The following is a 17,530-nucleotide window of genomic DNA, read 5'->3' on the forward strand; positions in this document are numbered from 1 at the left end:
ATCCACTGGTTCATGCCCCCATAAAGCTGCAACAGCTAGGGCTGAAGCCAGGAGCCTGAAACTCTGTGGGTGGCAGGAACTCAGGTACTCCAGCCATCATCCATTGCTTTCCAGGCACATTAGCAGGGAGCTGGATAAGAAGCGGAGTAGCCAGGACTTGAACTGGCACTCTTATATGGGATACAGGGGTCCCAAGTGGTAGTTTAATCTACTGTGCCACAAATCCTGCCCCTGTGTTTTTGTTTCTTTATTTTTATTTATTTTATTATTTATTATTTTATTCGAAAACAGTGATAGACAGAAAAATCTTCCATATGCTGATATACTCCCCAGTGCCTTGCACAGCTGGGACTCAGGCTGGCCAAAGCCAGGAGCATGGAACTCATTTTGGGTCTTCCACTTGGGTGTCAGAGACCCAAGTACTTGAGCCATCATCTGCTGTTCCCCTTAGTGTGCCTTAGCAGGAAGCTAGAATCAGAAGCAGAGTTGGGACTCAAATCCAGGCATTGCTTTTTTTTTTAAATTTTTTTTTTTTTTTTTGACAGGCAGAGTGGATAGTGAGAAAGGTCTTCCTTTTTGCCGTTGGTTCACCCTCCAATGACCGCTGCGGCCGGCGCATCGTGCTGACCCGAAGCCAGGAGCCAGGTGCTTTTCCTGGTCTCCCATGCGGGTGCAGGGCCCAAGCACTTGGGCCATCCTCCACTGCCTTCCCAGGCCATTCAGAGAGCTGGCCTGGAAGAGGGGCAACCGGGATAGAATCCGGCACCCTGGCACCCCAGCCGGGACTAGAACCCGGTGTGCCGGCACCGTAGGGCGGAGGATTAGCTTGTTAAGCCACGGCGCCGGCCTTTTTTTTTTTTTTTTTTTTTTTTTAATTTTCATTTATTTTATTTGAAAGGTAGAGAGAGAGAGATCTTCCGTTTGCTGGTTCATTCCCCAAATGCCTGCAACAGCGAAGTTGGGCCAGGTTGAAGCGAGGAGCCCAGGATTCAGTCTGGATTTCCCAGGGACCCATGTGCTTGAGACATCATACGCTGCTTCCCAGGATGTGCATTTAGCAGAGACCCAAATTGGAAGTGGAACAGCCAGGACTTGAACCAAGCACTCTGATATGGGATGCAGGTGTCCTAAGCAGCATCGTAACTGCTGTGCCAAATGCTCCCCTTTGGTTTTTCTTTTTCTCTTTCTGGGTCCCAGTGGGAATGGTTGGTCACTGGTCTCTTTATCTGTTTGACATCTGCTTAGGGCATAAATAAGTGTCATAAAATCCTGAGAGTAGAGCAGTGTCATAAATAACTTGGTTAAAGAAGGAAGCAGGAGTCAAGATTCCTAATGCAAGAGCAAAGGGAAATGAAGACGGACCCAGAGTCTTAGATAATCTTTGGCTTTCTCCTCATTTTCCCTTGGCAGCCCCTAGCTTGGTTTCACATTTCTACTTCAAGAAGAAGTATAATTCTGGGAGTGGAGTGTAGGAAAAAAAAAACCATTGAATTTAGACACTTGGGGACATTTTCCTGTGATCGGCACCCTCATCCTTAGACCTCATTGCCTTCCAGGTGGAGTATCTGAGCCATGCTCCTTCTCCCTCCAGGTTGTTCCTCCTCGTCTGCTACCACATGTCTGAACCCACTGTAGCTTCCCTCCATGTCTCAGCCCCCTCCCCTTTACTCCTCAGGCTTCACCTTATGTTGTGGATCACGGAGAATCAGGCCCTTTGCGTTGCAATCGCTGCAAAGCGTACATGTGCCCCTTCATGCAGTTCGTCGAGGGAGGGAGGCGCTTCCAGTGCTGCTTTTGCAGCTGTGTCAATGATGGTATGTATGTTCACAGAGGTGGGATTGGGGAAGGTCTTGACTGCATGTTCATTGTTCTCTGTTTAGATAAATTAGGGTCTGTTTTTCAAGAGCTGGGGATATGAGGCTCAACTAGGGCCAGAATTACTAAGATTAAGAGTGGACCTTTGAGTAACACACTGCCATACTCCCCACAGTTCCCCCCCAGTATTTTCAACATCTGGATCATACCGGCAAACGTGTGGATGCTTATGATCGTCCTGAGCTATCCCTGGGCTCTTATGAATTCCTGGCTACTGTAGATTACTGCAAGGTGAGAGAGGGTAGCAGGGGGCGGAGCAGTGGGAGGAGGATAATGAGACAGCTAAGAACTGCTGTTGTCATTTCCCTCACCCCTTCTTCGTCCCCTTTGATGCTGACTTCTCTCTAGTTAATTGGCCTGCTTAACAAAACCCCCCTCCTCGCAACATTTCCTTCCTCTGCAGAACAATAAGTTCCCCAGCCCTCCTGCCTTCATCTTCATGATTGACGTCTCCTACAATGCCATCCGGACTGGCCTTGTTAGGCTCCTCTGTGAGGAGCTAAAGTCACTGTTAGACTTTCTACCTAGGTGAGCGTTCCGGAGCCCAGGTGCTTCCTTCTGTTAATGTAGGGGAGTCTAGGTCGACTGGGCAGATGGGTCCTGATATCATGACGTTGTGGGTGATGGAAAAAGTGGCAAGTCTGGGTAACAGTATCACCTTCTGTAGGGAAGGCGGGGCAGAAGAGTCAGCAGTTCGCGTTGGTTTTGTCACCTACAATAAGGTGCTCCACTTCTACAACGTGAAGAGCTCGTTGGCCCAGCCTCAGATGATGGTTGTATCTGATGTGGCTGACGTGTTTGTGCCACTGCTGGATGGATTCCTGGTCAATGTCAATGAATCTCGGGCAGTCATCACCAGGTAGGAGCCAGATTGTGGAAGTAAGAGAGTGGAAAGGGTCCAGCCCAAAGGCCAGAGAGTGTATCATAGGAATGAGTAGATGGACAGGGGCTGTGGCTGTGGCTGTGGAGTTTTAGAGTCTTGGGGCCAATAACTTCTGGGAATTAAGAACTGAAGCATCTGGGATCAGAATAGCAATTCTGGTTGTTTCCCGTCACCTATCTCTCCAGCTTGTTGGATCAGATTCCAGAAATGTTTGCAGACACAAGGGAGACAGAAACAGTATTTGCCCCAGTTATCCAGGCTGGCATGGAAGCTCTGAAGGTAAGGCTGAAGTCCCTGGCATCCTCCGTCACCTCCCTTTCCTCTGGCTTCTTACCCCGGGATACAGCTTCTGTTACTGCAGTGGTTGATGACTGTCCAGTAATTCAACCTGTCTGAACGTTGTTGGTGCTTAAGACATGTCAAGGGAAGGGATGAATGAATAACATGATGAAAGACAGACACAGGGTGCTGTCTTGTTTCCTAGGCTGCCGAGTGTGCAGGGAAGCTGTTTCTGTTCCACACATCCCTCCCCATTGCAGAGGCCCCAGGGAAGCTGAAGAACAGAGATGACAGGAAGCTGATCAACACAGACAAGGAGAAGGTGTGGGACTGGAAGACGGGGGGAGGACTTCCCATTACAGAATAAGGTGGTGACTCTTCATAATGTCATACTCTAAGCTTTCTGGAGGGGGACTGGGACCAAACGCCCTGCCTTTTCACATGTCACATCAGTGACTGCCAGCATTCTCCACTGTTCCCACACCTCCCTATCCCACCTTGAGCCAAAAGCCCTTGGTAGACTTTTTATAAGAACATTGTACGACTATTGCAAATTCCTAGGAACTAACAGCCTGTATTACATATATAGGTCTCACATACACAGCTGAGATATTTGATATTGTCTTTTCCTCCCCAGACATTGTTCCAGCCTCAGACAGGCGCCTATCAGACCCTGGCCAAAGAGTGTGTGGCCCAAGGCTGCTGTGTAGATCTTTTCCTCTTCCCTAACCAGTATGTGGATGTGGCCACGCTCTCTGTGGTGCCCCAGCTCACTGGTGGCTCTGTCTACAAATATGCTTGCTTTCAGGTATAGTGTGGGATTCTGGGTGGCAGGTGGCACGAGACTGGGAATGTGTGCTTACATATGAAGTGGCTCTTTAACCACTGTCTCATTGACAGGAGTAATAGTAGCCATGCAGTGGAAAGAAGTGAGCCTGAGAGCATGATGGTTAGGAGCAAGGGCCTTGCAGTCAGTCCTGTGTTGATTTTCTGGCCTCACAACTTACTGGCTCTAGGACCTCCATTTTTTTTAAATTAAGAAATGTTTAAATTTATTTTCCTTTTGTTTGAAAGGCATAGAGAGACAGAGAGAGAGATACAGAGAGATCTTCCCTCCACTGATTCAATCTCCAAATACCTGCAACAGCCAGGGCTGGGCCAGGTAGAAGCCAGGAGCCTACAACTCAATCTGTGTCTCCCATGTGGGTGGCAGGGGCCTAAGTACTAGAGCCATTACCTGCTGACTCCCAGTGGACATTAGCAAGAAGCTGGAATTGGAAGTAGAGCTAGAATTCAGGCACTCTGACATGACTGACATACAGGCATCTCAAGTGATGTTCTAACCACTGTGCCAAATGCCTGTTACTCAGATAAATTAATTAGTTCCTTTGTTCTTTAATTTGTAAAATGGGATGTGAGATGTGTTAATTAGGATTTGTTTACAGAGTTAAGTAATTATGTGTGAACTACTCAGTGTGGTAACTGGCATGTAGTAAGTGCTTAAAAGCTATCATTGTCATCATCATGATAATCTGTTAGTGTTATTCAGATAGAGCAGATGTGTGGAGTGGGAGAGGTGGGAGAGGTGAAAGGAGGCGGACTGCAGGGGGAGCTGTTTACTCAGTGATGTGACTCTGCGTGTGGGGACTGCAGGCGGAGAATGACCAGGAACGGTTCCTGAGCGACCTGCGTCGTGATGTACAGAAGGTGGTTGGCTTTGATGCTGTGATGCGAGTCCGGACAAGCACCGGTCAGTCCTGGCTGGAGGAGTATGTGGGAGGAACACTGTCGGAGAGGGAGGCACGTACCTGTCCTACCTTAGCCCTCACCCTATTACCTGTGATTTCAGGTATCCGTGCTGTAGATTTCTTTGGAGCTTTCTACATGAGCAACACAACAGATGTGGAACTGGCTGGACTGGATGGGGACAAGACAGTGACCGTGGAGTTCAAGCATGATGATCGACTCAACGAAGACAGTGGTGCCCTCCTTCAGGTGGCAGGCCAGAGGCAGGGGCCAGGGAGGAGGTGTTGGATGTCAGTCTCTGGGTATACAAAGGCTGCAGGGAAGAGGGAGAGGAGTGGGGAGAGAGGCCTGGCAGAGGAGGCTGAGGGGAGAGACTTCATAACAGAGCACAGGGGCAGATTTCCTGGGGGCTTCTGTGAGGTAGGGGTGTGAGTTTTCCTTTTTCCCTTCCTCTAGTGTGCCCTGCTTTACACCAGTTGTGCAGGGCAGCGTCGGCTCCGCATCCACAACCTGGCCCTGAACTGCTGCACCCAGCTGGCTGATCTGTATCGAAACTGTGAGACTGACACGCTCATCAACTACATGGCCAAATTTGGTGAGGGTAGAGGCTGACCAGGGAGGGAGCAGGGCTGAGAGAAAGGTCTAGGATGGTCAGTGATCCCCTGGTAGGTGTGATGGTGGGAAGGCATGTATGGTGGGTACCTAACCAGTGACGTGCCCTCTCCCTTTCCTGTCCAGCATACCGGGGAGTCCTCAATAGCCCTGTGAAGACTGTCCGTGATAGTCTCATCACCCAGTGTGCCCAGATCCTGGCCTGTTATAGAAAGAACTGTGCCAGCCCTTCCTCTGCAGGACAGGTGAGGAAGGATGTTAATGGAGGGGTTACTGTGATAACATTTGTGCATTTGGGAGTCATTTTTCATGACTGATTTCATTTTATTTGATGAACCCCTCAGTTGATCCTTCCTGAGTGTATGAAGCTACTCCCAGTTTACCTGAACTGTGTGTTGAAGAGTGATGTCCTGCAGCCTGGAGCTGAAGTCACTACTGATGACCGTGCCTACGTCCGACAGCTGGTTACCTCCATGGATGTGGCTGAGACCAATGTCTTCTTCTATCCTCGGCTTCTACCACTGGTATGACTGAGGGAATGGGAGACACTGCACTGAATAAAGTCTCTTAGGAGAGGGGAAAGGGGCAACATTATCTGTGACTGATATTAGTGGATTTAAAAAAAAAAAAGATTTATTTATTTGAAAGAGTTACCAGGAGAAGTAGAGACAGAGAGAGAGAGAGAGACTTTCATTTACTAGTTTACTCCCCAAATGGCCTCAATGGCTGAAGCTGAACTGATTAAATCTCTTCCGGGTCTCCCATGTGGGTGCAGGGGCCCAAGGACTGGGGCTGTCCTCTGCTGCTTTCCCAGGCACATTAGCAGGGAGCTGGATTGGAAGTGGAGTAGCTGGATTCAAACTGGCACCCATATGGGATGCTGGTGCTACAGGTCAGGGCCCCCCCCCCTTTTTTTTTTTTTAATTTATTTTATTTGAAAGGCAGTTATAAGTCTATAAGAGAGGCAGAGAGAGGGAGAGAGAGAGAGAGGGAGAGAGGGAGAGAGAGAAAGAGCATCCATCTGCTGCTTCACTCCCCAATTGGCCGCAGCGGCCAGAGCTGTTCCAATCCAAAGCTAGAAGCCAGGAGCTTCTTCTTGGTCTCCAACACAGGTGCAGGGGCCCAAGGACTTGGGCCAACTTCCACTGCTTTCCCAGACCATAGCAGAGAGCTGGATGGGAAATGGAACAGCCAGGACTTGAACCGGCGCCCATATCGGATGCTGGCACTGCAGGCAGCAGCTTTACCTGCTATGCCACAGCACTGGCCCGTCAGGGCCTTAACCCACTGTGCCAAAGTGCCCGCCCCTGAATTTTTTTTTTACATACATTATCTGATATAATTTTCATAGACAGAGTTAGAGACCCTCAGAAGGTGTGGTGTATGGAGATGTAGCTTTCTGAATTGGGAAGGGGTGGCACAGATGTGTTCTATGGTCCTTGGTAACCTTCTGCTCCTTCTTGTCCTTGTGTCTAGACAAAGTCTCCCATTGAGAGTACCACTGAACCACCAGCAGTTCGAGCATCTGAAGAGCGTCTAAGCAGTGGGGATATATACTTGCTGGAGAACGGGCTCAATCTCTTCCTCTGGGTGGGAGCAAGCGTCCAACAGGGTGTTGTCCAGAGCCTTTTCAGCGTCGCTTCTTTCAGCCAGATCACCAGTGGCTTGGTGAGGGCATGGTGTGGGTATTAGAAGTATACTTCCCGGCCGGCGCCGCAGCTCACTAGGCTAATCCTCCGCCTTGCGGCGCCGGCACACCGGGTTCTAGTCCCGGTCGGGGCACCGATCCTGTCCCGGTTGCCCCTCTTCCAGGCCAGCTCTCTGCTGTGGCCAGGGAGTGCAGTGGAGGATGGCCCAAGTCCTTGGGCCCTGCACCCCATGGGAGACCAGGAGAAGCACCTGGCTCCTGCCATCGGATCAGCGCGGTGCGCCGGCCACAGCGCGCTACCGCGGCGGCCATTGGAGGGTGAATCAACGGCAAAAGGAAGACCTTTCTCTCTGTCTCTCTCTCTCACTGTCCACTCTGCCTGTCAAAAAAAAAAAAAAAAAGTATACTTCCTGATATAAGTGGGAGGTGATAAAGTTAGAATGCTAGACCCTTAGATATCAGGAAACAATAGGGGGAGTGGGAATGTATCATTGTTCCCTGCTTCCTGGTACCAGATGATGTGTACATCTTGTGCTGTCTCATCTTGACTGAACTCAGGAGTACCTTACCATGAATGAATGTTGTGTTCCAGAGTGTTCTGCCAGTTCTTGATAATCCACTGTCCAAGAAGGTTCGAGGCCTCATCGATAGCTTAAGGGCACAGAGATCACGGTACATGAAGGTAACACTGATCTGAACCCTGGATTTCTTTCCTTATCGAGTCCTCACCTGGAAAAGAGGGGATGGGGTGTAGGTGACTAGGTCATGGGATTTCTGGGCAGGTTTAATTCCTTTTGGCCCCACCTCATAACCCTGTGTTCTGGCCGTAGCTTATCGTGGTGAAACAGGAGGACAAGCTGGAGATGCTGTTCAAGCACTTCCTGGTGGAAGACAAAAGCCTGAGTGGGGGAGCATCCTATGTGGACTTTCTCTGTCACATGCACAAGGAGATTCGGCAGCTACTGAGCTAAAGCAAGAGGGTAACTGGCATAGGGTCTCAGGCCAGCTTCTATAAAGTAATCCAGGATGGCAGAGAAATCGGGACAATTCCATATCTTATAAGTCGTGTAAGCTGACCTCAGTCTCTTTGCTGGGAGGGGGAGACATAAGGAGGCACCTTCTTTCTGGGCTCAAGTATCCTACCACTCTTGTCATGTCCTGCTGATGGAAGGTGCCCCCATCCCCTCACTCTACCCTCCGTTTCCTGCTAATCCTGTTGTAATGAATGTAGTTTCTCAGTTCACTGTATATGATTTGGTGTTGGGGGTCTGGAGGCACCCAGACCCTAGCAATACTATATGTCCCTTTGGACCAGCCTCCAAGAGGAGAGGGACAAGCAGGAAGGAGTGGGGATCCCAGCATTACTACAGGGGTTGGCTAATTCAGCTCAGTGTCATCAACAACTTCCTATATTAGGGATAAAACATACAGGTGCACAAGAGCTGGGGTATAAACCATAGGTGATGGAGAGAAAACGGATGGGTCCCTCTTGGGCCTGGGGAACAATAGCCACGTAAGCATTACTGAGGGTGGTTGATTTTCTCTCTCTGCTTCCACCACGTGTTCTCTGTCCCATGCAATGACTGGTGATCACATTGTGGGTGGAGGCACACTGTCAGAGATGAATGAGCCTGGGAACTGAGTTGCAAAATATGTTAACACCTGGGAGAGGTACCAGCCCCCATCCAGCCGGAGAGGGCCCAACACTAGATGGTTCTGGAGGGAGCCTGATCATCAACTTGCAATACCTCACAGAGCCAGCCCACATCCTACTCTGAGCTCCCACTGGAAGCACTGCTTCTCCAAGCCGGTGGTTGTTGGGAGAGGGGCAGAGGTAGCCGCAGCCATGTTCTCTCCCACCGCAACGCCACTAGGGCTGTGGTACTGACCGAGTGGCTGACAGTTACCTTCAACCCCAACTGGCTGGGGCAGAACAAGGGCTAGGATTGATGGTGGCCAGGCTTGCCTGCTCCCAGCCTGGGATGCCCCTGCTCTGGACCTCTCATTTCTCTTCATTGGTTTATTTTTCAATGCATCTTTAATTTGTAAAGAAATAAAATAAATTAAGATGTAACCAGTAGCCTCATCTCCAGCTGTCATTTTCTCTGGCTCTGGCCACCGGGTGAGGAGCTGCGCATGCGCAGCGCGCCCCCGTGGTGTAAAACCTCGTCCGGTCGCTACTCGCCGCGGGGCGGGTCTTGGTCGGTGGGCGGGGTGCCTGCTGCCAGAGTGGACATGGCGGCCGGCCGCGGCCCGGCTGTAATAGCCGCCCTGGCAGTGCTCAGTGTCTGTGCGGCTAGCGGCTCTGGGCCCGCGGGGGAGACCGAGGCCGGCGGGGAGGCAGAGTGGGCGGAACCGTGGGATGGCGCGGTTTTCCGGCCACCCTCGGCGCTGGGCGCGGTGGGGGTGGCGCGCAGTCCTGGGGCCCAGCGGCCGGGGGAGGAGGCGGCGGACTTGCCAGTGCTGCTGTGGTGGAGCCCAGGGCTATTTCCCCACTTCCCGGGTGACTCGGAGCGCATCGAGTGTACGCTCGGCGCGTGCTTGGCGTCCCGGGACCGACGAGTGCGGGGAGACTCGCGGACGCGCGCGCTGCTCTTCTACGGCACCGACTTCCGCGCGTCTGACGCGCCGCTGCCCCGCCTGGCGCACCAGAGCTGGGCGCTCCTGCACGAGGAGTCGCCCCTCAACAACTTTTTGCTGAGCCACGGCCCGGGCATCCGCCTCTTCAACCTTACTGCCACCTTCAGCCGCCACTCGGACTACCCGCTGCCGCTGCAGTGGCTGCCCGGGACCGCCTACCTGCGCCGCGCGGCGCTTCCGCTGCAGGAGCGCGCGGTGTGGCGGCGCCGGGGCTACGCACCCCTGCTCTACCTGCAGTCGCACTGCGACGTGCCGGCCGACCGGGACCGCTACGTGCGCGAACTGATGCGCTACATCCCGGTGGGTGGGGGCCGGGAGCGGGCCGGGGGCCGGGAGGGCCGGGCCGAGGCCGGACCCAGGGGGCCCCGGCCGTGCGCTTTTGACGGCGGTACTCTGCCCCCGCTCAGGTGGACTCGTACGGGAAATGCCTGCAGAATCGGGAGCTGCCCACCGCCCGGTTACAGGACACAGCCACGGCCACCACCGAGGATCCAGAGCTGTTGGCCTTTCTGTCGCGCTACAAGTTTCACTTGGCTCTAGAAAATGCCATCTGCAACGACTACATGACGGAAAAACTGTGGCGCCCCATGCACCTGGGGGCCGTGCCAGTGTACCGCGGCTCGCCGTCTGTGCGGGACTGGATGCCCAACAATCAGTCCATCATCCTTATTGACGACTTTGAGTCGCCTCAGAAGCTGGCAGAGTTTATCGACTTTCTGGACAAGAACGATGCGGAGTATATGAAATACCTGGCATACAAGCAACCGGGGGGCATCACCAACCAGTTCCTTCTGGATAGCCTGAAGCGTCGCGAGTGGGGCGTGAACGATCCTTTACTGCCCAACTACCTCAACGGCTTCGAGTGCTTCGTCTGCGACCACGAGCTGGCTCGGCTGCAAGCCCAGAGAGCCCATGCAGCCTCTCCTGGGGACATCCCAGTCCCCGAGCCTCGCATAGCCCAGCCCTCGCACATGGACTGTCCAGTGCCCACCCCTGGCTTTGGCAGTGTGGAGGAGATTCCGGACAATGACAGGTAAGAGTTCCTGGGGTGCCCTGCAGCCAGCAAGTCGCAGCATTTACTCCCTTGCTTGCTGTGGCAGTGAAGGGGGTTCGGCGGTATGGGGAAGCCACTGCCTGGGCTCCCTCTGCCCTGAGGGTGTCAGGAAGTCCAGGTGTGGAGATAAAGCAAACTGAAAAAGCCGAGTAAAGGTGTCAGATACAATTCCAGGCAACAACATATGAAAATCAGCTTATGTGGACGAAGTTTGCAATAGTGATTCAAAAAGAAAGGGGCCCTGTGCAGGGAGCTGAGGAGGGAGACAGAGTTGGGCAGGTAAATTGGGCTCGCGCTATAAATAGCCAGAGTAAGAGGCTCATGAGTTTGCGTGGTCCTGAACATCAACTCAGCTATTTGAGCACCTTCTGTATGATGGGGGTGGGGGCGGGGAATGCAGAGGTGGGCATTTTGAGGGAGGTTTTTCTCGAGTTAGGGTTTACACCTATTAACCAGCATAATTATTAATAGCACTTACGTTCACTCTTAAAGTACCCTGGGGTGGGCATTTGGTGTGGCAGTGAAGATGCTTCTTGGAACATCCACACTGCCTCCCATACTGGAGTACCTGGGTTAGAACTCTGGCCCTGCTTCTACTTGCATATTCCTGCTACTGCACACCCTGGGAGGCAGCACGCGGGTCTCTGTTGCCCACATTGGAGACCTGGATGGAGCTCCGGGCTCCTGGCCTGAGCCTGGTCCGTCCGGTCATGGCTGTTGCCAGCACTTGAAGAGTGAATCAGTGGAGAGACCTCTGGCTCTACCTCTTACTCTGTCTCTCTGCCTTTCACATAAGTTTAGCAAAAAATTTCTAAAAAGTATCCTGACGTGGGTGACACATTGTATCTTCACCCTAGACAGAACTGAAGGAATGTTTTCAAAAGATTAACAATTAACAGTGGTGGGCAGTGGGGACTGGAAGTGAGTAGACTACAGTAGTAGATGGCAGGAAAATGTGGCATCAGGTGAGGTGGGAAAATGTTGAAGCCACTTGCATTGAGCCACATCTACTGGGAGAAAGGCAGAAAGACAGGCTGCTAGGACAGCCTGTAGAAACCTTCCTGGACAATGGATGGCAGCAAAGAGCCGTCTACATATGCTGCTTGCTAAAGTTCTCCACCAAGTAATCTGTACCTACTTTAGGACTTACTAAAGGAAAATTGTAAAACATTAAGGAAATAAATACTCAGGTTCTATCTTCTAGAAGTTGGATGCACTGCACCTTCATTTTGATTATTGGATCAAAAGTGAAACTTGGAAATACAACCATCTAGACTCCTGCTCCCTTGCTTGCCTGAGGGAGACTACTACTTCCAAGTCGATTCCCTGCTGTGCCTGCCTCTGAGCTCCTTCCACATTTCAGAGTAGGCAGGTCAGGAGTTTTAACTCACTGGGTGAGCTGTATGATACTTGGCGTGTTGTGACTCACTGCCTGTCACTTGAGCTAGGGCTAGATTTATTTCACGTTTCCCTCCCTTCACAGCAGAGCTTTTATCCTAGCCAGAGACTACTCTGTCTGCTTAATATTTCTTTGGCTCACTCACAGAAACCCAGGACTGTGCTGTAGTCCATAATCCACCTCCCCATTTTGGTGTTTCAGCTGGAAGGAGATGTGGCTGCAAGATTACTGGCAAAGTCTGGACCAAGGGGAAGCTCTCACTGCCATGATCCACAACAATGAAACACAACAGAGTAAATTTTGGGATTACCTACATAAGATCTTCATGAAAAGGAACCGAAATCTCTAACTGCTTTTGCAAGAGCCTTTAACTTGGTAGAGCTAAGGAGATCGTATTCTGTCATGGGACAAAAGGAGTATCCACTGCACAAACCCTTAATGAATGTTGCATGATCATGGATTCAAGGAAATCAGTGCTATCCACTGATGTTTTATCTTAACGATGTGTCATTGGTGAAGACTGCCTCTCCTGAAGACGGTATGGAGGCATCCAGTTGTTGTTCAATACAAACAGAAGTCCGAAGGTGCTGGTCCAACAGTATTTTTAGAGGACTGCTCACTTCTCTAAGCTATTTCATCCCCTCAGTTGCACCTGACTACCAGAGAGGTAAGATGGGCCAGGTCATGACATACATGTTCTTTTGTTGGATTCCTCAAACCCCTCAATATGTAGTACCTTTCCCAGTCATCTCATTCTCAGAACTGTTGTGTTGGTAGAAAAGCAGAATTGCTGATCTATTTTTATTTTGTAAAATCATATACCTTGCCATTCATGTTAAACTTTTTATTTTAAATGCCTTTTTCTTTCCTGGTTTTAGGCCCTTTTCTACCATTTCAGATGGAGATAGAGAAATCTTGTCATCATCCTTACTGCTGGTTTACTTCTTTCTTGGCATGTAACTGGAATTTGTTTCCATCTCATGAACAGAAAGATCCAGTGGCTGATACATGCCATGACAACTTCATACTTCCCTATTCTATTTTAGATCAAAGGTGGGCACTAAGTCTGGCAGAAAAAGTCACTCCTTCATTCACTCCATTACTGATTTCCTTTCATCGACTGAGACTTTTTGATGGAGCCCACTCAAGGCCCTAAACTCAAAGGAACATGAAGACAAAGCAGGAGATTTAAACCATGGCAAGCAGCTGGCTAAAAAAAAAAACCTCAGTCAGGCTTGGGGATGCAGCCAAACCCTTCTACTGCTGTGGTTTGAACATACAGTATAAGGAGTAGGGAGACTATGAGCTTTATCTGGGGCAGTGGAACACGAAAGTTAGAGCTACTCTGGCTGTAGTGTTAATATGACTAGAGAAGTTCCACAGCTTATCGGTACATTTGATTGTAATTTTATTATGTCTCTATGGATAGACACATTGGATTCTTCAACTAGGCCCCATGCTTAGTAATGAGACATCTAAAGATATGGCCAAGCAAAGTTGTAACTCAGGTTGGTTTCACTGCCAATATCCTTCTTTTCACTTTATTCTTTAATAAAAGATGTCCCTCAAAATGGCAGGGAAAATTTGCTTAACCTGCTTGGCCTTTTGCATAAGGAACTGGGAAAGACAGACGTTCAAAAATATATATGCGATATAGTAGACACTCAAAGTCAAATATAGGACTCTGACTTCTAAGCTTTTAGTCTTTTTAAAGGTAGATGCTAATACAGTACAAAATACATATTACACAAGTACAAACCTAGGTTAGGACTGAATTATGTACACTCATTGCATTTCATTATGTGCAATAAAAAGGGTAAGTGATGGTTATGCAAAGAGTAGAGTTACTCTTACCTCTCCCATGTAATTATACTAGCCCGCACTGGCATTTAGCACTTCCACATACAAAGTAGGCCAGTTGTTTATGAATTCCTGGAGACTCAGGCCTGCTTTGTGCTAATTGCTTCCCAGATATTCTCTTTTACTCCCATCACCTTATACGTTTTCACAACAGAGCAGGGTAAACCAGGTGCTACATTTCTACAAGGGAAAGCACTTGTGGAACCAGGACTAGCTGCATGGTCCTTGTCAGCTAAAAGCTTCACTTTCCTTACAGATAAAGCGAGCAGAGTCAGTTTTCTATGGCTGTTCTCTGTGCAGCAACAAACAGGTTTACTTGCGGCAGGCTGGGTTCCTGGTAGTGGAAGTGTCTGATGGGAATCTTATTTACACTTACTGGAGTGTGGCAGTTGTGCCCCTTTGTTACTGCAAATATTGCTATTTTTTATTATCTCAGGTTTCATTTTGTATAATAAACTGCTTTTTAAAATAGTGTCCTCTGCTTGATTTTTTTGAGGGGTGGGTATGATAAAGTTGGAGACTTGTAAAAACTATTTCAAACATTTGTTCATTCAACAAGTACTGGCACTGTTGTAGGCACTGAGAATTCAGCCATGAACAAGATAGACAAGCTCCCTTCTATTTTAAAATATTTAAATAGGTGTTGGGGCAGGGTAAGGCCATAAACAAACAATAAATGAACAAAATAATTCAGGCTATAATAGGTGCTATGAAGAAAATAAAACTGATGGTGGTGGGGGGGAGTGGTGAGAAGGCAGGAAAGGCCTCCCTGACATGAACTCAAGTGAAGAAAAAGAACCAGCCATGCAGAGATCAGCAGTACGATTCCAAACATCTCTTGGTAAATGCTTATAATGTAGAAAACGTGCACATCCGATGTACATTGCTCCTCCCAAGTAGTTCTCATGATCTACAAGCTTGTTCAAGTTAGGTTTGCGTTACCAGAAACGTTTTTCTTCGAGTTTACTAGGAAATGCCCTGAGAATCCCTAGCACACCTTTGGACTGGGTTTTAGAAACAGCAACAGTCACTTAAGAACAAAGAAGCACCGCAACTGAAGGTCCAAGTCTATAAATAGGAGTGATACTACAAAGTACCCTCCCAGGCCCGGCGAGAGGATTAAATAAGACGAGGAATGCCTCACCCTAGCCAATGGATCGTTTACAAACGAAAAAACAATCGAAGTAGTAGTTAGAAAATAAACAAGCGTAATTTTTCTTCGCAGCTTTGGAGTGTTCCTGTAAGTAGTTTCTTTTTTCTTTTCTTTTTTTTTTTTCTAAAGTTCTAGTAGGTTTATAAACCAAAAAATCTTCCCACCCTAACATCAAGTCTCCTATTTTAATTTTTTTTTTTTTCCTATTTTAATTTTAATTCGCTCTCATCCTCTCAATCACCCTCCCGGCCAGCCAGCTACCTCCAGGAAAGAGCGTCCACTTCACCGGGACACTTCAGGGACGTCGCCGTCCCAATACTGTCCTCAGACGTAAAGGTCTGGAGCCCGCCAGGGAATGGCCCAAAGTGTTTCCGAACCGGCTGAGTGGTATCGACCCGCCGGTGTCCCTACCCAGCGTGGCCGCTGCCCAAACCCCAGCCCGCCCCATCCCGCCAAAAAAAAAGTACCTGCCCTCCGGCAGCAGCCTGTTGGCTCCTCCCACAGCCCCGTGCAGCTCGTAGGGGTCACGCCGGGTCACGCACGGCGCCGCAGAGCCCGCCGGGAGCTCTCGGAGCAATGGCGACGCCCAGTCTTCGGGGCCGCCTGGCCCGGCTCGGGAACCCGCGGAGGCCTATACTGAAGCCCAGCAAACCCCTCATCCTAGCTAACCGCATCGGGGAGCGGCGCCGGGAGAAGGGCGGTGAGCAATCGGAGCTGGGTGGTCCCCGAGCGACTGGGTAGCCGGGCGGGAGAGGAAAAGGTCTCCCTGTGACTGAGCATCCGTGCCTTTCTGGTGCTGCAGAGGCGACCTGTATCACGGAGATGTCGGTGATGATGGCTTGCTGGAAGCAGAATGAATTCCGCGATGGAGCGTGCAGAAAAGAGATCCAGGATTTCTTCGATTGTGCTTCGAGGGCTCAGGTGACGACTCCTGAGGTTCTCTGTTGGGAGGAGAGTGGGGAGGGGGAATACCAGTGATGGTTCTCCTAGGCTTTTACTAGCTTATAGTAAAAGCCCTCACTTTCCTTTGTGAGTCAGTTAACTCATGCCAAAGTGGGAAAGGTTACGGTGTTGCCAGGCGATCTCGATTGATTTATTTCACTGCCATAAGCTTTAGCTTTACCATATATAAAATGAAGTTAATATCAACACCAACCTTGTAGAATTTTGTGGGTGTCAAATGAAGTAATGTATGGGAAAACAACTTTGAAAAAATTAAATTGCTGCCCAAAAAGACACTGTTTGAAACAGAGCTCAGGATAGTGGTTTCCAGCCTAGATCTGTTTTTTTTTTTTTTTTTAATTTTTTATTTAGTAAAAATAAATTTCCAACGTACAGTTTATCCAGCCTAGATCTAATTACTAACCAGCTTGTAGGTCCCAAGTCCCAAGTGACTGACACAGATCTCTTCAGGCTGGTTAATATCTTAGTGTGCTTTGTAGGGCATTGTGAGAACCATGGGCTCAGGGCAAGGCCGACATTAGAACTGTCAATCTTGTTCTTTGTTTTCAGGAAGCCAGAAAGATGAGATCACTCCAGGAAGCTTCGGGAGAGTCTGGGAGTTTGCCCCCCAAGAAACTGAATAAGTTGTTACAGAGGTTTCCTAACAAACATCACATCAGTTGAAAATAGAGAAGCATTTCCAGTGACTGGAATATAGCTTCTGAGGACTGCATGAAGATGTTTTAGAGACTTTGATGCCACTGTGCCCTTTGAAAGGCATATGCTCTCTTTGAAGGATGCATAAGGCAAAATACTTTATTCTTTGGCATATGCATGGTCTGGATGGAAGTTTTGCTTCATCTTGAAATAAAATCCTTCGAAGAGAACTCGACCTTTTGTTGTGAATTAGGTATCCCTGCCATTCTTGAACCCTGTTTCCTCCTCTAGACCCTGGAAGATCTTTGCTGCTTCTCTTTTCGTGCATTTGAAGTCCTTTACACCATTTAGTGCCTTTGTCTTTGGATGCAATGAGGACATTGATGTCTGGCTGTATGGAGAGAATTTTGTTATCTCTAAATTTTTAGTGCCTGCCTATTTAGTGCATAGCCCCTACAAGGTGTTCCCTGAATAGTCAAGTTCACAAATTGGCAACCCAGAAGTTCTATAGATGTGTTTTATTTGATTCACACAATTAAAAAGTATTAAAATTTGGGAATGACATAGAGAAAAAGAGGCAGGCATTGTGGTGCAGCAGGTTAACCACTGCTTGGGATGCTGTGTCTCATAGAGCCAGATTTGAGTCCTGGCTACTCTGCTTCCTGTTCAGCTTCCTGCTGGTGTGCCTGGCTTAGGTACTTGGGTTCCTTTCATCCACTTGGGAGACCCAGAAGTTTCTGGTTCCTGGATTTGGCCTGGCTAACCCTGGCTATTGTGGACAT

The 17,530-nt window shown here is 49.3% G+C and overlaps 3 protein-coding genes across 4 annotated transcripts in view; all 3 read left to right on the forward strand.

Moving 5' to 3' along the window:
* SEC24C (SEC24 homolog C, COPII coat complex component) overlaps positions 1-9,123 on the forward strand; it is a 28,409-nt gene extending 19,286 nt beyond the window's left edge. For both annotated transcript variants that reach the window (XM_062214135.1, XM_062214136.1), the window contains 15 exons: positions 1,676-1,814; positions 1,991-2,106; positions 2,279-2,403; positions 2,543-2,734; positions 2,944-3,037; positions 3,243-3,359; positions 3,675-3,845; positions 4,691-4,787; positions 4,887-5,032; positions 5,240-5,378; positions 5,522-5,640; positions 5,740-5,919; positions 6,872-7,063; positions 7,636-7,725; positions 7,874-9,123. In XM_062214135.1, coding sequence (XP_062070119.1) covers positions 1,676-1,814; positions 1,991-2,106; positions 2,279-2,403; positions 2,543-2,734; positions 2,944-3,037; positions 3,243-3,359; positions 3,675-3,845; positions 4,691-4,787; positions 4,887-5,032; positions 5,240-5,378; positions 5,522-5,640; positions 5,740-5,919; positions 6,872-7,063; positions 7,636-7,725; positions 7,874-8,014 — 2,058 coding nt within the window. In that variant the 3' untranslated portion in view covers positions 8,015-9,123. The remainder of the gene's footprint in view (positions 1-1,675; positions 1,815-1,990; positions 2,107-2,278; positions 2,404-2,542; positions 2,735-2,943; positions 3,038-3,242; positions 3,360-3,674; positions 3,846-4,690; positions 4,788-4,886; positions 5,033-5,239; positions 5,379-5,521; positions 5,641-5,739; positions 5,920-6,871; positions 7,064-7,635; positions 7,726-7,873) is intronic.
* Positions 9,124-9,267: 144 nt separating this feature from the next.
* On the forward strand, positions 9,268-14,464 carry FUT11 (fucosyltransferase 11). Its single transcript, XM_062214792.1, has 3 exons — positions 9,268-9,983; positions 10,091-10,716; positions 12,338-14,464. The coding sequence occupies exons 1-3, from the start codon at positions 9,279-9,281 to the stop codon at positions 12,483-12,485; spliced, it is 1,479 nt and encodes a 492-aa protein (XP_062070776.1). The 5' UTR covers positions 9,268-9,278; the 3' UTR covers positions 12,486-14,464.
* A 1,230-nt stretch (positions 14,465-15,694) lies between these two features.
* Positions 15,695-16,983, forward strand: CHCHD1 (coiled-coil-helix-coiled-coil-helix domain containing 1). Its single transcript, XM_062214513.1, has 3 exons — positions 15,695-15,849; positions 15,952-16,070; positions 16,662-16,983. The coding sequence occupies exons 1-3, from the start codon at positions 15,726-15,728 to the stop codon at positions 16,773-16,775; spliced, it is 357 nt and encodes a 118-aa protein (XP_062070497.1). The 5' UTR covers positions 15,695-15,725; the 3' UTR covers positions 16,776-16,983.
* The last annotated feature ends 547 nt before the right edge of the window (positions 16,984-17,530 follow it).

This window comes from Lepus europaeus, chromosome 17, assembly GCF_033115175.1.
Source record: "Lepus europaeus isolate LE1 chromosome 17, mLepTim1.pri, whole genome shotgun sequence".
Lineage (NCBI taxonomy): Eukaryota > Metazoa > Chordata > Mammalia > Lagomorpha > Leporidae > Lepus > Lepus europaeus.